Source organism: Carassius carassius, chromosome 7 (assembly GCF_963082965.1).
Source record: "Carassius carassius chromosome 7, fCarCar2.1, whole genome shotgun sequence".
Taxonomy (NCBI): Eukaryota; Metazoa; Chordata; class Actinopteri; order Cypriniformes; family Cyprinidae; genus Carassius; species Carassius carassius.
The window spans coordinates 13,453,541-13,474,067 of record NC_081761.1 but is presented as its reverse complement, the minus strand read 5'-3'; the positions used below and the strand labels follow the sequence as shown (position 1 = coordinate 13,474,067).

General features: G+C 36.9%; 1 protein-coding gene and 1 long non-coding RNA gene across 7 annotated transcripts in view; both read left to right on the top strand.

Moving 5' to 3' along the window:
- The window catches only part of gria2a (glutamate receptor, ionotropic, AMPA 2a), a 35,958-nt gene extending 16,393 nt beyond the window's left edge, over positions 1-19,565 (top strand). Inside the window, exons 4-16 of one of the 6 annotated variants that reach the window (XR_009434260.1) lie at positions 2,617-2,813; positions 2,966-3,019; positions 4,854-5,012; positions 5,166-5,333; positions 5,420-5,524; positions 6,883-6,990; positions 7,079-7,285; positions 7,421-7,788; positions 8,281-8,479; positions 13,264-13,511; positions 15,652-15,766; positions 16,204-16,318; positions 17,246-17,380. Coding sequence is in view for 5 of the 6 variants with exons in the window: in XM_059553931.1 (XP_059409914.1) it covers positions 2,617-2,813; positions 2,966-3,019; positions 4,854-5,012; positions 5,166-5,333; positions 5,420-5,524; positions 6,883-6,990; positions 7,079-7,285; positions 7,421-7,788; positions 8,281-8,479; positions 13,264-13,511; positions 15,652-15,766; positions 17,246-17,461; positions 19,267-19,431 (2,309 nt within the window). In the remaining variant the exon portion in view is untranslated. Of the gene's footprint in view, positions 1-2,616; positions 2,814-2,965; positions 3,020-4,853; positions 5,013-5,165; positions 5,334-5,419; positions 5,525-6,882; positions 6,991-7,078; positions 7,286-7,420; positions 7,789-8,280; positions 8,480-13,263; positions 13,512-15,651; positions 15,767-16,203; positions 16,319-17,245; positions 17,496-19,266 lie in introns of those variants that run through there. The other 5 variants (XM_059553927.1, XM_059553926.1, XM_059553931.1 and 2 more) reach the window with 5 other exon arrangements.
- On the top strand, positions 17,504-18,892 carry LOC132143578 (uncharacterized). The gene is made up of 2 exons (XR_009434261.1): positions 17,504-18,393; positions 18,453-18,892. It is a non-coding gene; the product is annotated as an uncharacterized LOC132143578 (long non-coding RNA).
- Positions 19,566-20,527: the final 962 nt, after the last annotated feature.

The following is a 20,527-nucleotide window of genomic DNA, read 5'->3' as shown; positions in this document are numbered from 1 at the left end:
TTTTTCATCTATTAAAATGTTTTCATGTTTTGACAAATGATTTTGACCTTTCCAGTTGTTACTGGAATCCATCTTTATTACTGGATAATTATTATTATAACTATATTTTATCATTCTTTTATAGATATTACACTCTTAAATAACTAGCTAATGAAATATTTTAGAGAAAATTAAACATAATGTTTTTTGTTGTTGTTAGTTTTCAGATATGTTCAGGTTTCCAGATAAGTTCAGGTTGTGAATCAACTGCAGAGTCTGTTTAGTCAAAACAATGGTTCTTCTAATTGGAAATAAATCTCTTTTAAATAATTAAATTAGGAGAACTATTAAAACATAAATAGTTAGATTTAACCAGCATTGTAAATGGGCTAAAAATATCACTTTAGAATACCGTTTCTTACTTACTGCATAACTAATAAGGAATTATTGAAGAACTAACAAGTAATTTTTAATTAACACTTAACTCACTACTGTTAATTACTAAGGAAGATGTGTTAACGAATCAGTATGTAATACAATTTTATGATTGTGTTTAGTAACAGTTAGCTAATCAATAACTAATGTATTCGGTCATACCTCCTGAAGAACTATATTAATTATCTACTAGTTAGGGTTCAAGAAAACTACTAATGAACAGTTATACCCTATGTGACCCTTTCATATAAATGTTATTAGTAGTAGAAGTAGTAGTAGTAGTAGTATGAAAATGCAATATTAATAAATGCAAGAAATTTTATAGAGGTTTTACCTGTGTAGTGAAGTGTTTTGTGAGTGTGTTTTGTAAGAAATCGGCTTCCGATAGGAACCACTCCAGTACCTTGCAATAACCTACCTTATTTTTATATTTTACAGTACTATATGTGTGCCTCCTCAGCATATACCACATTACCATTCATTTAATTCCTGTATGTAAGGCAAGGACTGAGGGAAAGTGAAAATAAAGGTAACCAATTAGTAATTAATAAAGAATTATCAAATAATTCTGCAAGACTTATTTCTAACCTGAACTTAAGGACTATTCTAAAGTGAAAATATTGGGAACCCATTAGTAATTAATATAGAATTATTAGATAATTCCGCAATAATTATTTAGAACCTTAATAAAAAATTATCAAATATTTCTGCAGGACCTATTTCGAACCTGAAACAGTAGGCCTACTCTAATTACTTAAATTCAAGAATTACTTAGAACCTGAAACAGTATTCTAAAGTGAACATATTAGTAAATAATAATTGTTACATCATTTTGACTCAACAAAACATCAGATCAAACCATAGACTGTATAAAAACAGATCAAATTACACTCTAAAAAAACCTATAAAAGTAATCATAAATTTATACACGACACAACTTGTATACGATCTTTATTTCAGACGAAAACATTTCTTAATACAGCGCATTTTAACATGCATACTTCACACATTTAAACTAATTTAACAAACATTTTATAATCAAAACTTAAACATTTAGAAGCAAACTAAAAAATTCCATTATAGGCTAATGAGTGGACTGTAACAAAGTTGCTACTGCAGTAGTACGTTGTACTTGTCCTTTTACTCAAGTAATTTTGAAAATGAATAGGCCTAATTATAATTTTAATATTAGGTAATATTTTATTGGGGTATCTATACTTTTAATCAAGTACTTGATTTGTGGGACACAGCCTGATTATTATAGTGACTATTTGCAAATAACTGTTCAGTAGTTGTTATTTCATAGTTATTTTTCTTGAACCTTAAATAGTAGATAATTAATAGTAGTTCTTCAGGAGGTATGACAGAATATATTAGTTTTTGATTAACTAACTGTTACTTAACACAATCATAAAATTATATGACATACTGATTAGTTAACACATCTTCCTTAGTAGTTAACAGCAGTGAGTTAAGTGTTAATGAATAATCACCTGTTAGTTCAATAATTCGTTATTAGTTATGCAGTAAGTAAGAAACAGTATTCTAAAGTGTTGCCTATCACTATATCGTAACTCAGTCTTGGACATATTCGGTAAGATCTTACCTAACATTTTTTGCCAGTCTCAGAATTTCTGATATTGCGGCTATGATAGCTGAATGTTTTCTAAATGTTTTCACTGTTGACTAGAGTGTCCGTGATGTGCTGCATCTCTGGTTTGAGGCGGCAAAATGAATATCTCCCCAAGACCTAGATATGAAATCAACCGAGAGAGATAAGAGAGAGAGAGAGGAGGGAGAGATGTGCAGTAAGGAGAGAAGCTTGAGAGAAGAGGAGTATGAAAGGGCAGATGACCAAAAGATAGAATGCTGAAATGAGAGCGAGGAGGAGAAATGATAAATGAAGGAGAAAAAGTGTCCCAAGGGGCCTTCTAGTGCAAGAAACGAACTCCTCACATCGAGGTCTCTGGGTGTAATTTGGAGTAGCGGTTGATTAATGTAGAACAGTGGTTAAAACAGAGAGCAACCGTAATTGAGATTGAATCTCATTTAAAAAGAGACAGTGAGGCAAGTAGACGTGGGGTTTTAAAGCAATTACACTTTAGGAAAGTAATTAAAGCTTGAGCAGATTGATGAAAAATTTTATGAAGACATTTGATGTAGAGCACTCACATGCACACTGCTGTGCATCTCCCTATGTAGGTCTGTCTACCCTGCAGGCAGTGCTGGACACTGCAGCAGAGAGGAAATGGCAGGTAACAGCCATAAACGTTGGAAACCTGAAGGATGAGTGGAAAGACGAGGCATATCGCTCCCTCTTTCAGGACCTGGAGAACAAGAAAGAGAGGAGAGTCATTTTAGACTGTGAACAGGACAAAGTCAAGGACATTATGGAGCAGGTGAATGACGCACTAAAAACACATTACAGCACACGTGTAAGGTCAGTAATGTAGTTAAAGGATGATGTACTGTGTACACCTTTCACATTCATTATGAGGCACTTTAATTAAATTGCTCTTGTGAACGACGTTTTTTGCCTGCTTCTCCTTAGGTGATCACGATCGGTCGACATGTGAAAGGATATCATTACATCATTGCAAATTTTGTAAGTAGTCAAAGATCTTTTTGAGTTTTTTTTTACGACTGTCAGTTAAGAAAAATAATTTTACTCACTTATTTACTCACCCTCTTTTTGTTCCAAAACCATTTAATATTCAGTGTTTCGAGGAGAAAGTTTTAAAATCAAACACAGCTAAATTGTACACAGTCGAGAGCCATTTTTTAGGATTGTAAATCTAGTAAAAGAAATGGACAAATACAAGCAGTGTCAGGACAGTGCACAGTAAAAGTGTACAGCGTGTGCGCAGCTTTCATAATACGATACATACATTTAATTAACTTTTTTTGCGCCCCGTCCAGCAGATGGCGCCCCAGGCGGCCGCCTGATTGTACAGTTAGCAGGAGTTGCCTCAAGCTTAAACTAAATGTTTAGGAAGCACCTCGTAGATGGCTAATATTGTTTATGCAATATATTCCAGGTCTTCTAAATCAAAAAGTAGCTTTGCACTTTTTTAGTGCCAAAAAAACTTAACAAATCTGGCCTTTTAACAAAATAATCACATTTAAAAAATAAAGTTGTAATATTTTGAGAATTAAGTACAAAATTATTAGAATTATGTTATTTACATTACATCTGAGATTAATGTTGTAATATTAGTATAATAAAGTCATGAGGAAAGTAACATTTCTACAACAGCATTTGAGAAAATGGCATTTAAAAAAATCCAGGATTACGACGATAAAGTAATATTTTGAGAAAAAAGTTAAAATTACGAGAATAAAGCTGAATATTTTAAAATTACAAGAATAAAGTCATAGCAATATGAGAATAGAGTTGAAATATTTTGAAAAAAGTCCAAATTACGAGAGTAATGTCATAGAAATACGAGATTGTGGAAATATTTTGAGAATAAAGTAAAAATTACCATAATATTGTCAAAATATTTTGAGAATAAAGTCAAAATTATGAGAATAAAGTCAAAATTACGAGAATAAGTCTGAATAAAGTCATACTATCTCTGAGTATGAGTATATGACATGTTGTATGATTTCTGTTAAAAGTCTTGCGAACTTCCCAATCCGGTCCATTTGCATGCACAATATAAGCTATAACCTCAAAAGGTTTTTACTTTAATCTCATAATTATTATGATTTAATTCTCATAATTTTGAATTTATTCTCAAAATATTTTGACTTTATTTTTGCAATTTTCACTTTTCTCAGAATACTTTAACTTTATTTTTAGAAATTTAAACTTTATTCTCAAAATATTTATTTTTTAATGTGGCACTAAAATGCCGTTGTACATTTCAGATGACACAAAAGAAGCATTTTCTTGAATGTCTGTCAGTTTTTTTTCTCTTGAGGAAATTCAATTTCCTACATAGCTGCTGCAGTGTCCGGAATCTAATGATAAACCAGTGCTGATGTGCCAAAAAACCAAGAGCTTCTTTGGTAAATCCTGTCCTATCATAACTAAATCCTACACATCCATTACTTGCATTGCAGGAACCAACTGATGCAGGCCTATTCCTATTGTTGTGATTGCACCATTTCTTTTAATAATTTGGTGTTTGTTCACACAAATTAGGGATGATTTTTTACAATTAGTCCAGAAATTAAGATGAATTAAAAGGCTAATCCCTAAATGTCTTTGTTGTTTGTAAAAGAGCAGCTTGGACATACTGCCAAGCATCCCTTTTAGTTTTATCCGGATGAAAGAAAGTCGTACAGGTTTAGGACAATATAATGGTGGGCAAATAATGACAGAATTTAAAGAATTCATGTTTGTGATACAAACAATACAATAGCTCACAGCTTTGAGTTGCATGAATTATGTTATTAAAAAGTGTGTGTGTGTGTGTGTGTGTGTGTTTCAGGGCTTTGTGGATGGAGATTTGTCCAAGATTCAGTATGGAGGGGCGAATGTGTCTGGATTTCAGATAGTGGATTTTGATGACCCTCTTGTTGCTAAATTTGACCAGCGCTGGGAGGCACTGGAGGAGAAGGAGTACCCTGGAGCAGACAGCAGAATCAGGGTGAAGGCGTGCAAATATTTAAATCATGCTCAAATAAAAATGCAACTGACAGCATTTTGAACATGGTTATTTTATCTATTCGTTATAGATGTTATATCTATCATAAAACCAAGAAAGACATTTTTATGATCTTCATATTGCTTTCCATTGCAGTACACTTCCGCTCTCACTTATGATGCTGTGCAAGTAATGACCGAGGCATTCCGCTTTCTGCATAAACAAAGGATTGATATCAGTCGCCGTGGCAACAACGGAGACTGCCTGGCCAATCCTGCGGTGCCGTGGGCTCAGGGGGTGGAGATAGAGCGTGCCCTCAAACAGGTCTGCTCTGCCAGCACATTATCAATGCATGCTGTCTGTGTGTGAGAACTTTATAACATTTAACATTCGCGCATGTGTTTGATCAGGTGCGTGTGGACGGATTGACAGGAAATATTCAATTTGATCAGTATGGCAGAAGAGTGAATTACACAGTCAATGTCATGGAGCTGAAAAACAGTGGCCCTGTGAAGGTAACACAGACTTAAACTAAATATCTTCTTTTTCAAGAACTTGTGATGGGGAAGGGAATTGTAAAAAAGTTTACTAGAGATTTTTACTAGATTCTGATTTCAATGCCACTTAATACCTAAAATATATTCTTACACCCTTGCCCTAAAATTGGTTCTAATTATATGATAACTAAAATCTAAAGCAATATTTTTTTTCTATTTTTTGTTTATTTATTTTTATGATTTATTTACAAATCATAATGACCCAGAACATTTGAACTTCATTGTACATGTTATCATCTGACAAGTATCACAACCTGAACCTGAACTTTTTAACTGATCTGAAAGTACTACACTTTCATTGGTAGGTGAAAGCTTAAAAGAAAACGCCATCGTTTTTACATATTCCACTATGTTCTTACCTCAACTTAGACGAGTTGATACGTACCTCTCCCATCTTAGTGCATACACTCAATCGCTGTAGTGCACACGCCAGTATGCTAGTGTTTAGCTTAGCACCATTCATTCCTTAGGATCCAAAAAAGGATACATTTAGAAGCCACCAAACACTTCAATGTTTTCCTTACTTAAAGACGGTTACCTGAGTAGTTACACAAGTAAGTATGGTGACACAAAATAAAATGTGGTGATTTCCTAAGCGGATAACAATGATGACTATAATGTATGGCGGAAGAGCACATCGCAGCACTTTGACCTCGGCGCAGTAATATCATCAATCCTGGAAACTCCTCACGTTGGTTTTATTGATGGAAGTTAGAGGGAGAGGGAGAGAGGGAGGGGGAGTTTTCAGGAGTGATGATATTACTGCGCAGAGGTCGAATTGGAATTAGGAAAAACGGTGGCGTTTTCCCTTGATAAAAATATGCTAAAAGGAATTACTGAAATGTTAAATGAATACACAATGGCTTTTATTAACGATGGGCATGAGTTTGAGAATTATTCTTTATTCATGGTAATTCATTACAAAGAACCAGTTCATAAAAGTAATTATTGAACATTGATTGTGAAGGATGTTTGCGCAGCCAGTGTGGGCAACACAGTATAAAAGTGTGTTGACAGTCTTATTTCACTGCACACAGTCTCTCTCTTTCATCACATTCAAGTCAGATGACAAGCAGACAGCCAAGCTCAAACATAATTTCTTTTTACTTGCCACTGTTGATTCAGTCGTATAACAGCACCACTGCTGAATAGTGGAGAAGAAAACACTGTAAGAATAGTGTAGTACAATGTTCCATTCACATTTAGGCAAAACATACATTATAGACTGAACCAAAATGTCCAGAAGAACTTCAACTTTGTATTTGTATTCTGAACGGAAGTGAAGCTCAATTTCATGAGTGTGTACTTTTCCTCAGATTGGTTACTGGAATGAGGTGGACAAAATGGTGGTGACAAAATCTGACCTTTTCCCCAATGACACCATGGGAATGGAGAATAAAACAGTTGTTGTGACGACAATCCTGGTAAGAGGTATTCCACATCAAGAGCGACTGAAATTGCCTACATTCAAAGATGTGTTAACATATTTCCCACCCTGGTTTTTTGTTGTAGGAGGCACCGTATGTAATGCTGAAAAAGAATGCAGAGTTATTCACCGATAATGAACGTTATGAGGGATACTGTGTGGACTTGGCAGCTGAGATTGCAAAGCATTGTGGCTTTAAGTATCAGCTGAGGATTGTAGCAGATGGAAAGTATGGCGCCCGAGATGCTGAGACCAAGATCTGGAATGGCATGGTTGGGGAACTGGTGTACGGGGTGAGAAGTAAAGCATACACTCACTCACTCAAGAGTGCACTCTTGAGAAACAGTGAACACCAGCTCCTCATCATATATTTTCTCTAGGCCTACGTGTGTCATTTGACTAATTCCTCCTCTTTTCACTGTTGACAGAAAGCAGACATAGCTGTAGCTCCTCTTACCATCACTCTGGTCAGAGAGGAGGTGATCGACTTCTCGAAACCTTTCATGAGTCTGGGCATATCAATTATGATCAAGAAACCACAGAAATCCAAGCCGGGTGTCTTCTCTTTCCTGGACCCGTTGGCCTACGAGATCTGGATGTGCATTGTATTTGCCTACATCGGAGTTAGCGTTGTGCTCTTCCTCGTTAGCCGCTTCAGCCCTTACGAGTGGCACACTGAGGAGTTTGAGGATGGGCAGCTGGGCCCTAGCGAATCTACGAACGAATTTGGAATCTTTAATAGTCTGTGGTTTTCTCTGGGCGCTTTTATGCAGCAGGGATGCGATATTTCGCCAAGGTTGGTGCGTGCAGTGGGTGCTAATGCTAGCTGGCTAGCGCGTGGGGTGTGCTTTCGGCTTTGTGCATCGACAGTTTTCCCACCGATGCCGTGGTTTGTGGATGTTCACGCTCCTGCAGCTCGTGCTTCATATCCATTTCCATAGCAAATAACCTAATTTTCCAGCTTCAGTGTATCATGGGTAAGAAGAAAGAGCCAACACAGGATTAGAAATGTTTAATCAAAGATGTGGTTTAAACTTTGGTTGGACATGTCTTTTGTGAACATTTACTCACCCGGTTGGGAAAAGTAAGATGCACAAGGTGGCCGTTTCCTGCCCTCTTGGAGTGGTACCGTGTTTCGGCTGCATATTCCCCATTTTCTCCAAAGTGAAAGGATTTCTTTCTTTCTTTCTTTCTTTCTTTCTTTGGGATCTTATAGTAACAAGATGCTGGTTATGTTGGAGGAGCGTGTGATTGTTTGTGTGTGGCTGACTGCGTTTGCTGTCTGTAGGTCCTTGTCTGGCCGTATAGTTGGTGGTGTGTGGTGGTTTTTCACCCTCATCATCATCTCCTCCTACACGGCTAACCTGGCTGCCTTTCTCACTGTGGAGAGGATGGTGTCACCTATCGAGAGTGCTGAAGACCTGGCCAAACAGACTGAGATTGCTTATGGGACATTGGATGCAGGCTCCACCAAAGAGTTCTTTAGGGTGAGTGGACCAGTGTGGATATGAAAGGACTGCCGATAGGCACTGTCCTAACTAGCCATGGCCCAACCAACAGTAATAAACAATAAATAACATATTTTCCTTGGACCTTAGACATAATTTTTAAAAGGATATTTTTAAAGAGGTCATTGAATGCCCATTTTTGTTGTGTAGTTGATATGATTCTTAAGGGTCTTGGTGAGCGTGATTTCACCAAGCACAACATGTTCCTGGATCAACATCCTTGTTGATTCTGGAACAACATTCCAAACAACCAATCAGAATTGAGATATACATTTTTAGTAATAATCTGTTTTAGACTTACAATCAGGGTTAGGTTCTTCTACAATATTGTTAATCAGCTATCATTTGCCTCTGATTTTAGGGATAAATTATGGGTAGGGTTAGGTTTAGGGATTGGGTTAAAAGTCTATATTTTTGGACAATAATTTTGATCCAGGATCCACAAAGGACGTGAATCCAGGATCATGTCTTACTTGGCAAAATCACAGCGACCTAAGGGTCTTAATGAAAAGTCTATAACATACTTTGGTTAAAATTTCTCTGTGGTTGTGTAAAACAACACCCTTTTACCCTTTAAAAAACAGCTCTGCACGCAGCAAGCCATTTCGGTGTATGTCCCTTTAAATGCTAATGAGCTCTGCTCCCTCTCTAAACCTTCTCATGAGACTGTAGTTTCATTCATCGTGAAAAAAACCATATACTTCTGAAATATAACAAAAGTTATCCTCTGCATCTCCTGCAGCTCATTTGTTGGGAGTAAATGACAACTGCTATGTTCACTATTACATCCAACAAAACACCTCATTCACTTAGTAGACATTTTTGTCAACACTTGCTCCAGCGTTGAAACAATGGCGGACTTGACAGCTCACTTAGGGCAGAGCTGTGATAAAATGCCAGTGTCAATCAACAATCGTGGGAGGGGCCTGTGCAGAACTACGTCACTCTGCCAAGAATCTGAGAACAACTTTATCTGAGACACTGCTCATGATTTATTGGGATTAAAAAAAACACTTGGTGGATTTGTATCATTATAGGGTGGTTTTGTACCCACACTGCCAACACATATTTCAGTTAAAAAAAACATGTAAAAGTTAATTTTCCATCTGATGACCCCTTTAAAGATACAATGTATTTTTTTTTTACTAATCATGAATTATTAATTCATAAATTACATTATGTTTTTGTCATGTGTCACTTGCTCTGTAATGGATCTTGTGTAGTGAATGGGTGCCGTCAGAATGACAGTTCAAACAGCTGATAAAGACAACTCAATAAACTGCAAGTAAAGCTTTGAAGCCAAAAGTCAAGTCAAGTCACCTTTATTTATATAGCACTTTAAACAAAACATATTGGAAAACTGTGTGTCAATAATCTAATCTAACGATTGTAGCAAGTACATCAGGGGAAGTCGTGGCCTAATGGTTAGAGAGTCGGACTCCCAATCGAAAGGTTGTGAGTTCGAGTCCCGGGCCGGCAGGAATTGTGGGTGGGGGGAGTGCATGTACAGTTCTCTCTCCACCTTCAATACCATGACTTAGGTGCCCTTGAGCAAGGCATTGAACCCCCAACTGCTCCCCGGGCGCCGCAGCATAAATGGCTGCCCACTGCTCTGGGTGTGTGTTCACAGTGTGTGTGTGTGTTCACTGCTCTGTGTGTGTGCATTTCGGATGGGTTAAATGCAGAGCACAAATTCTGAGTATGGGTCACCATACTTAGCTGAATGTCACTTCACTAAGGTGTTATGGGAAGTGTTCCCGGTTCCGGTTTACCTAATTAATGCAGCCTAAAAATCCTTTGATTTGGATATTAGAAGCGTATTAGTGAGTTATGTGTAAGCCAGGTTAAAGAGATGGGTCTTTAATCTAGATTTGAACTGTAAGAGTGTGTCTGCCTCCAGAACAATGTTAGGTAGGTTATTCCAGAGTTTAGGTGCCAAATAGGAAAAGGATCTGCCGCCCGCAGTTGATTTTGATATTCTAGGTATTACAGTGTTGTGCCAGTTCATACTTAAAAAGAACTAGCTCAAAGTTCAGTTCACACAGTTCACACAGTTCACTTTAAAGAAAGGCTTTCTATAACAACTTCAACATCAACGGTCAAAATCATGTCTGACCCGCTCCATGTCTCATATTGCGCATCCTATCTTACTCGGTCGTGCTGTTCCCTTTTCATAAATCAACATAAATGGAAAAAAAAAATAACATTATAATATTTTAACAAATATGAAACGCGCTTTTTTTTAATGGCTACAACAGTATAGTATGCCTACATAGCCTACTCTATATTTGTACAAATTTTTGCACATTAATTTAATTCTGAATTTTGCACACACAAGTTGAAAGGCATTTGCTCAAATCAAGTTCAACTGTGCGTGCATTTCTTAGCCTAATCATTATGATACTAAAATCCTAACAAATAGGCTATGCTATGTACAAAAAATCAGATGAGCCCATAATATGAACGGTTAAGCATTTTCCTCCCATAGAAAACCATTATAAGAACGCTTAATGTGGCTTAATGCAGATTAGAATGTCCCCTTATTATGTCGAAATAACGAGATATCGATACTAGGCTACTGTGTCCACCATGGTCTCCTTTTTGATCAGCGGAAACGATTTTTGCTTGTTTGGGATCTGACTGTCCAGCGTATTTGAAAAAGTTAAGCAAACTTTCCTGTCTTTTTGACATTTTTCCCCTGCGTGAAACGATCGAGGCTAACAGCAATCTCAACTAGTACAACAAGCGTGCAAGTCATGTGTCACAAACATTGAACACTACATAAACAGTAATTTTTTTTTTCATTTAGGCAATTAATTTTAGTGACACAGGAGGTGCCGGATCCAATGTCGGAGGCGACGGAACATGTTCCATCTCAAATTAAGCCCTGGTAAAACCTGACTTTTCAAATGAGCGTGAACGTGAACTGCGCGTGCTGTTCATTCCTGCCAGAGTGAGCGCCGCTCTAGTTCACGTTCATTGTATGAAAAGTGATTCGTTCAGTTCAGCGTTCGGCGAAAATATGAACGCGTTCAGTGAACGTCGTTCATTGAACGCGTTCATGCACAACACTGATGTATTATCAAATTGCCAGAGTTTTGAGAACGCAGCAGACGTGGAGGACTAGAATGTAACAAGAGCTCATTCAAATACTGAGGTGCAAACCATTCAGGGCTTTACAAGTAATAAGCCAGATTTATAATCTATACAGTGTTTAATAGGTAAACAGTGCAGTGTTGACAGAACCGGGCTAATATGGTCATACTTCTTGTTTCTAGAAAGAACTCTAGCTGCTGCATTTTGGACCAACTGGAGTTTGTTTATTAAGCGTGCAAAATAACCACCCAATAAAGCATTACAATAATCTAACCTTGAGGTCATAAAAGCATGGATTAAGTAGTAGTAGTAGTAGCCCTTTTTTTGTCACTAGTCAAAAGTACCAGCGAAATTAGCCATCAACCTGTCCATACATACATACATACAATATGACAAGGGGGTAGACAGGACAGGAAGACAGGGAACTGAGGAAGAAATACAGCATAACATCAGGAAAGTGAGGAGAAAAAAAAGAACACCCAGACTATGCTCCTACTGGGAGTACAGTGTGAGAACTGGAAAAACACCTCAGCAGCAAAGCACATAATCAAAACAAACACATGACTTTGCAACTGGGGACGGAAATTGGGGGGTCGAGGTAATCCAGCGCAGGCTAGCAGCCGTCCAGTCCATCGGCCGTAAAGCGCTGGTCACAGACCCACTTGCCAGACTGGCGGTACAAAGCTGCAAAGTCGAGGGATGGGGGGTGAATGCATATCTGTATATATGTACGTATGTGTGTGTGTGTGTGTGTGTGTGTGTGTGTGTGTGTGTGTGTGTGTGTGTGTGTGTGTGTGTGTGTAAGAGTTCGTGTATTTGTAGGCCTGGAGAGTTGTGATTCAATCTAGATATCTCAGTCCGCAGATTGTGATAGCGTCACAGAAAGTTGCCATGGAGACAGCCTTGGTCAGGTCCTAGACAGAGCTTTTAGGTCCTATAATTAACACCTCTGTTTTTTTTCAGAATTTAGCAGTAAGAAATTACTTGTCATCCAGTTTTTTATATCAACTATGCATTCCGCAATTTTTTCAAATTGGTATGTTTCGCCGGGCCGCGAAGAAATGTAGAGCTGCATGTTTGTTTTTATAAAATCCATCAAGGTGTTTTAACTTTAAACTGTTGGTAACTCTTTAGTATAGGGAGGAAGTCTTGCTATTAACTAGTTGCTTATTATCATGACTGCTTTTCAAATATTGGCTATTTATTAGAACTTATAAAGCACATATTCTGCATGACCATATTCTACATCCATAATCCTACCAAATACCTAAATGTAACAACTACCTTATAACCTGTTAATATGCAGAAAATTAGGAGTTTGTTGAGGCAAAGAGACTTGGACCTTAAAATAAATTGTCAGTCAAAAACCGTGGATTCCGGCCAAAATACCAGTCCATAATTGGACTCTCATTCTGATGGCACCCATTCACTGCAAAGGATCCATTTGTGAGCATATAATGTAATGCAAACAAACTCCAGCATTTTTTTTTATAAATTAATGAATTCAGACAATTTTTTTTTTTTTTTTACATTTTTTTACTTATTCTTCACATTCAGATCTACAACGATAATGTTGAAATAGCTAACCATCATGTCCTCACTAACCTGAATCTAAACCTCTCCTTTTTTTCTCTCTTCATCTTTATCTCTTTCTTCACTTTAACCAGAGATCTAAGATTGCTCTCTTTGACAAGATGTGGCAGTATATGAAGAGCGCAGAGCCTTCTGTGTTTGTTAAAAACACAGTGGAAGGCGTTTTGCGTGTTCGAAAATCCAAAGGCAAATATGCTTACCTTCTGGAGTCCACTATGAATGAGTACATCGAGCAGCGCAAGCCCTGTGACACCATGAAGGTCGGAGGGAACCTTGACTCTAAAGGCTACGGCATCGCTACACCCAAGGGATCTGCTTTAAGGTGGGTGGAGTAGTATAACAATATGGCCCATGTTGTTATAGTATCCCACCTACCCTGATGTAGGCCAGGGGTCCCCCTTTAAAATGAGGTAAACTAGGTAACAGCAGTGCTGAGTGTAGGGATATATGAGAAAAACAGCAGTGTGGAGAGTTACAAAGGAAACTGCAAATAGTGAGGGCTTTAAAAATCCTAGCTGACACATGACAAGCAGGTTGCCTAGCAACCAGTGCTTTCTATGACATATGGTGTAGAGAATGGAGTATAGTGTAGTCTGAAACAAACAGGTAATTATCTTAACATAAGCTTAATAACAAATTAAGTTTTAAGATTTTAACAGCGAGTGAGTGAGCACCAAAATAAAATGCAAAATTACTTCAGATTATATAACATTTTTTAGGGCTGTCAGATGAAAATATTTAACCGTGGATAATTTCATAATTTCATGCATTCAATTGTTTTTTTATGAAGTAAGTAGGTACTTGTAATTTGTGGCTATTTGTGTATCTGCAATAATAAAATAATGTAATAATTTTCACATACTTAATGGACTTTAATAGACTATTTTATGCTTGTTGGGCTTGATAACTTACTGTTCTATAAGCAATAATTTTTTGGAATTGCACTCATAAATTGTTCCTGCTGAATAGCTTCCTACATTTATTGATAGATCCAATATATTGGTGTAAGGATCCAATATTAAGAAAACTTATCTCTAAAATGAGTAATGGGAAATAAAAATAAAAATAAAATGATTTTGTTGGTTCATATTTGCAAATATATTAAAAAATATGTTGCAAAAATGCGTGAATGGTGTTAAAAAATTATTATATAGCTTTTGTTATCATTATTATCAGGGATGCACAATATTATCGGAAGGTTATTGGAATCGGATTTGAACAAATTATGCCAATAAGCATTGCAGACAAGATGGATAGCTCACGTGTGCTCAGGGTGTGATAGTGATAAAACCATGTCAGCAGAACTCGAAGCAAACTTTTGCCTGAATGATGATTAGATTCACTGTTTTGGATCACTGCATTTAACTTGAATATGCACTACACAATGACGTGATTTGCGATAGAATGAACATTCACTAGTGCATACAGTAGCAGCAGCAGCAGCCTCCCACGGGTCATAATGCCCATCTGCAAGGCATTTTGAAAAATATCGGCATATCGGCAAAAATCTAATCAAAATATCAAATATCAAAAATTAAATCAAAATATGACAGCCCTAAACGTAATGGATTAGTTCATGTGATTCTTTTCCAGGAATTAACAGTTCTACTCATGGACCTCAGTAAATAATAAAAGAGAAGGTTTCAGATGTGTTTCATCCAATAGTCTTCAGGTTCTGAAGTTATTCCACCTGTTTTGCTGATAATAAACTGCCATGTGTTCACTGAAGCAAACATTGGGAAACTATTGTTGAATTAACATTAAACCCTCTCTAAAACAAAGCATAGTGTAGTAGTGAAAAGCCAATAATATGTTCGTTCATGGTTAGTATAACCCATTTTACTCATGTTTGCCTTTAGTATCTGTTTTATTGAATGCATGTCTGTTCTTAATGATTGAAGCAATGGCCTCTTGCAGACTGTGTTATGATAAAAGCTATTTTTTGATAATGAGTGATAATCAATGCATGTGACTGGGCACTTTAATTTTGAATGGTCGCCATAAGCATTAGAGAATGTTTAAGCTGATGATGCAGAGGCTGAAAACATAGTAACTTGATTATGAATGCATTTGATGATGCACTGTTTGAACTATGCATGCTGTCTCTCATGATACTTCTAACCAGATTTGTTTGCCTCAATGCTTAGTGTTTTCTGCCAAAGGATTTGAGGATCTGTATGTGCGGTTGTGTAATAACTGATACTATTGCTGATCCTCCTCTGTTTCTAGCCTCCTGCTTCAAGAGTTTGAGTTTAAAAAAGAACTCTTAAAGCTCGACCACCTCATATTTTAATGGGTTTTTAACGTCATTTTGATTGGTTGGTTGATTTGATTGATTAATTGATTGATCGATTGTCTAACCCAATGTTCCATTCATTCTATGCATCTTGTGGGGGTGTGGCCCACTGCAGCCACGCCCCCTCTCATGCTGTCTGACAAGTATGTTTTATCGTTTGTTTAAGAAATGCGGTAAACCTTGCAGTGCTAAAACTGAACGAGCAGGGGCTTCTGGATAAATTGAAAAACAAATGGTGGTACGACAAAGGAGAGTGCGGCAGCGGAGGCGGGGAGTCAAAGGTCAGACACGTGCTTGGGACTTATGGGTAAAAAATTAAATGAATGAAATGCAAATGAGCAGGAAGCACTGCCAGCAATTCCAGAAAACAAGCCGAGGCACCAACAAATTTGATTATACCATCAGTTGGTCAGCAAGAGTTTTCAGTAAGACACATCTGCTCCAGAATGAAATCGAAATCGAAGCCTAAAAAAGACATTCCCAGAGGTACACGGCTTGTCGGCGGACGCTGTTTCTGCTTCCTGCTTGCGGCGATGAGTATGTGCACATCTGGCACGGCAAAGCCGCGTTTGCCGACTGCCAAATGGAGCGCAGACTGCCAATCGCCACCACGCTCAGGGCTGAATCATTACCAGCGCTGTTAGCGAGTGCAAATGTTACTGACAATAACATAAAATAACATTAGTAATGTTATTTATGTTATTTCCCATACGTGAAGAACGCCAGTAAACCTTGCAGTATTGAAACTCAGTGAGCAAGGCATCTTAGACAAGCTGAAAAACAAATGGTGGTACGATAAGGGAGAATGTGGAGCCAAGGACTCTGGAAGTAAGGTCAGTCACTGCAGGGAGCATGTGTGTGTGTGTGTGTGTGTGTGTGTGTCTGGCAGGGCTAGAATGTGTACTGTATGTGAAAACACTGTCTCAGTTTAAGAGATCCAAACCCAAGCATTAGCAGAGTGTGTGTATGTTTGTGTCTTTGTGTGTTCGGGAGGAAAAGAGTATGAGAGTGATATGAAAGGAAGCTTGTGCAAAAAAAGAAATACAGCCTATGGTGGTGTGTGTGTGTGTGTGTGTGTGTGTGTGTGTGTGTGTGTGTGTGTCAAAGCAAGTCCCCTACACAGATTTACAATCGCATGAATCAGAACCTGACCTATGTATACAATCAATGATGCCTATACAAACAGTGATATAATATAAACACACATTAATGCATGCGAGTGACACATAGCAAAGACTTATTTTTCACATATGTAAGTGCATTCTTGATTCAGATTCACCCACAAAGACGCATAGACATACCTGTATAGGCTCAGAATTTCCTTGTGCTCCTTTGTATTTCTATGTGCTTTATTGACAACTTGTCCTGTTCCTTTTTATTTATTATCTTTCTTACACTCTCTCTTTCTCCCTCCTATCTCTCTTTCTCTTTCCCATGCGGTCTCTCCTTCTCCCCCACCAATGCTGTAAATGTTGTTTGTATATTTGCCTTTTACTTCAGCTTGTCTTTAATTGCAATTCTGGAGGTGGCATCTTTTTTCCTTCTTTATGTGCACACACTGCACCGTATTTTCCTATTGTACTTTGTAGCCCTCTATTTTTTCTTTGTGATGTACTATTAGACACTCACATATACACACTTAATACTGTACTGTTTTTATAGTCGTAATCTGTCATATATATAGTGATAATCAGTAGTATTGGCATAATGTCATATTTTCTCTCCCTTATTTTTGACCTTTGACCTTTAATCCCTTGCAGGAGAAGACTAGTGCCCTCAGTCTGAGTAATGTTGCGGGCGTCTTCTACATCCTGGTGGGCGGCCTTGGGTTGGCCATGATGGTCGCTCTGGTGGAGTTCTGCTACAAGTCGCGCGCGGAGGCCAAGCGCATGAAGGTTGCCAAGACTCAGGCTCTAAATCCCTCCTCTTCCTCGCAGAATTCTCCGAATTTTGCTACTTATAAGGAAGGGTACAACGTTTATGGGCTGGAGAGTGTTAAGATCTAGTGGGGTAGGAACGGCAGAGGCTTTATTTTTGTCGTTTGTTCACAGTTCTTGGTTTTTGTCAAATTTGGTTTTGTCAAATGCTTCATCGCCACTGCAAGATCATCCAGGCATCATGCTGATACACATTTTTCAAATATTTAAAGGGGTCATAACTTAATTTTCAAATTCAGAATTTCTTTATTTTTCCCTGAGGTCCACTAATAAGAATTTTAGGAGGTAATTTAGTTTTCCATATTTTTTTCACTCTCTTTCAGACTCTATGTGGATCAAATGGGGCCTTTTTTTTCGAACATAATATCTAAATGGACCATATTTAATTAAATAATCTTTCTTCTGGGAATCTTTCCTATTGTGGATGAATCAAGATTTTATTTTAAGGAAAAATGTTTGTGAAAAACAAAAAACGGTTCAGATATAGTTTTCCCATCTTTAATATAAGAGCCTCTTGTGCAAAGTCTGTATAACACTGTGACAGGTTTACAAAACAATCAACTATGGAATTTGCTACATTAACTGTTAAAGTTGGACGTTTAAAAAATAAACTTCTGTCACCCTTTGGAAGTATCATCAGTTTACTGGAATAATAACAGCATTCTGTTTCCTCCTCTTTATTATTTCAATGCAAGAGGCAGATCACATTTCTGAATACAGAACAGATGTAAATATGGCAGTCATGTCTTAATATATACATTTAGTTCACAACCAAAATCCTAACTATTTTTGCTTTCAGTAGATTTTTGGATTGTAGACGTTTTCAGTTCTGAATCTTCACATAGTAGCTCATATTAAACTACACTACAATTCAAAAGTTTGTGATTTGTAAGATTTTTTAAATAGTTTTTGAAACAATCTCCTATGCTCACCCAGCCTGCATTTATATTCATTTAAAAAACAGTTATATTGTGAAATATTATTAAAAAAAAAATTTTTTATTCCTGTGATGGTAATGCTGAATTTTCAGCAGCCATTACTGCAGTCTTCAGTGTCACATGATCCTTCAGAAATCATTATAATATGCTGATTTGCTGCTCAAGAAACATTTCTTATTATCAGTGCTGAAAACAACTGCTTAATATTTTTGTGGTACATTCTTTGAAGAATAGTACATTTAAAACCGCATTTATTTGAAACAGAAATCTTTTATAACATTATACATTTCTTATTGTTACTTGTGATCAATTTAATGCATCCTTCAAAAAAAAAAAATCTTACTGTCTCTAGAATTTTGAATGGTACATAAAGATGAAGGAAAATTTGATTTTTTTTCATGATATGACCTCTTTAAAATGTTATAGCACAAGCGATTGTTTTTTGACAGCACAGTTTAAACTGTGGCTACACACAATTTATGTGATCAAGATTACAGATTAAAGAAATTAGGTAAACAAAGAATAAACAAAAGGAGAGTAAAATATGGATAAATATAAAAGATGGATGGTTCATAGAGAAATTAATTAATTTTAGCTAGCGTGCCATCATTTTCCGTTTGTTTATCATCATTGACGTTTGTGGTTTGTGGATTGGCTGCACCACTTGCTTTTGATATAAAGCTCTGCCATCTTAATGCGAGACCCATTAGCTGTCAATCATTCTCCACCCCATCTGCTCTTCATAAGTTTATAAAGATGTTATAGATATATATATAAAATAAATCTGTTTTTTTCTTCTGTATAACTTTAATGAATGTTTATTTTTTGTCTCATTTTGTGTGAATTTGGGTGTGAATCACTGTGTATTCATATACTTTTTTTGTGTGGGTGTGTGTTTGGAAACAGATGACGTTCACAGATGCTATGCGCAGTAAGGCCAGGTTGTCTATAACAGGCAGTACAGGGGAGAACGGGCGAGTGCTGACTCCAGACTTCTCTAAAGCCGTCCATGCTGTGCCGTACCTGAGACCTGGCATGGCAATGCCTCTGAGTGTGAGCGAGCTGTCCTGAGTGCCTTACACACACACACACACACACACACACACACACACACACACACACACACGCACACACTGGTGCAAGCATGCTGTACCTCCAATTTGTATACATATGCACACACATGTACATATTTTTACACACAAAGAAAAAAATAAAAATAAAAAAAATTAATAAATATATATATATATATATATATATATATATATATATACACATACATAATAGTATAATAGTAGTTAATTATTCCATATATGATGAAATCACAACATCTACACAGTGGATGTCAAATCCATACATGCATAGACACACTTTCACTTATGTTTACTGTTCAGTGCAATCATATTTTGACCAGCGGTTATGTACAGTATACACCCAACATTTGCAAAAAAAAAAAAAAAAAACATGCTGACAGACATAAAAAAGTATACAGGCACATCGCTGTGTGTATATATGCAGATAACTTCACAAGCCTTGTGTAGCCACAGTCCTATAGTTTCTTGTGTATATTTTACATATCTGCATTTCCAAGTTCTCGTTTTGTCACACACTTGAATATGCACACATAATATGACCTCGTTTCCCTCATATTTTCATCACACACTTGCCCCACTTCAGTTTTCATAGACTTTTTTCACATTTTAAGTGATGACATTGCAATGCTGCACTAAGGAACAACGTTATACACTGAAAATAATTCCTATGGGAAAAACTCGACACCTGTTTCCATAGCAACATGTTTTTGGAATCTCTGATTCTCAAGAACTCAAGCACACGAACATCTGCATCAAATGTGATTTTGTTTACTCAATCTACACGATATATATTTAAAAAAAGAAAAAGTCTGACTGGAATCTATTATAAATTATGTATATAATTACACTTTTGTTTATTTGAGGTTAATGTTACCATGCAAATGCTTGTCTTAAAAAAAAATGATTTGAGTAGTTTTGTTTCTCCTCCTCACTGGTTTGATTTGTTGTGATGTTAATGGTTTGGATCAGTGTGTTCAGATCCGGGGGTTTTTTTTCTTTGTTTGTTGTTTTTTTTTTTGTTTGTTTTTTTGCCTATGGGCAATGCAAGCAGTAGTTTTATAATTCTATAAGTCTAA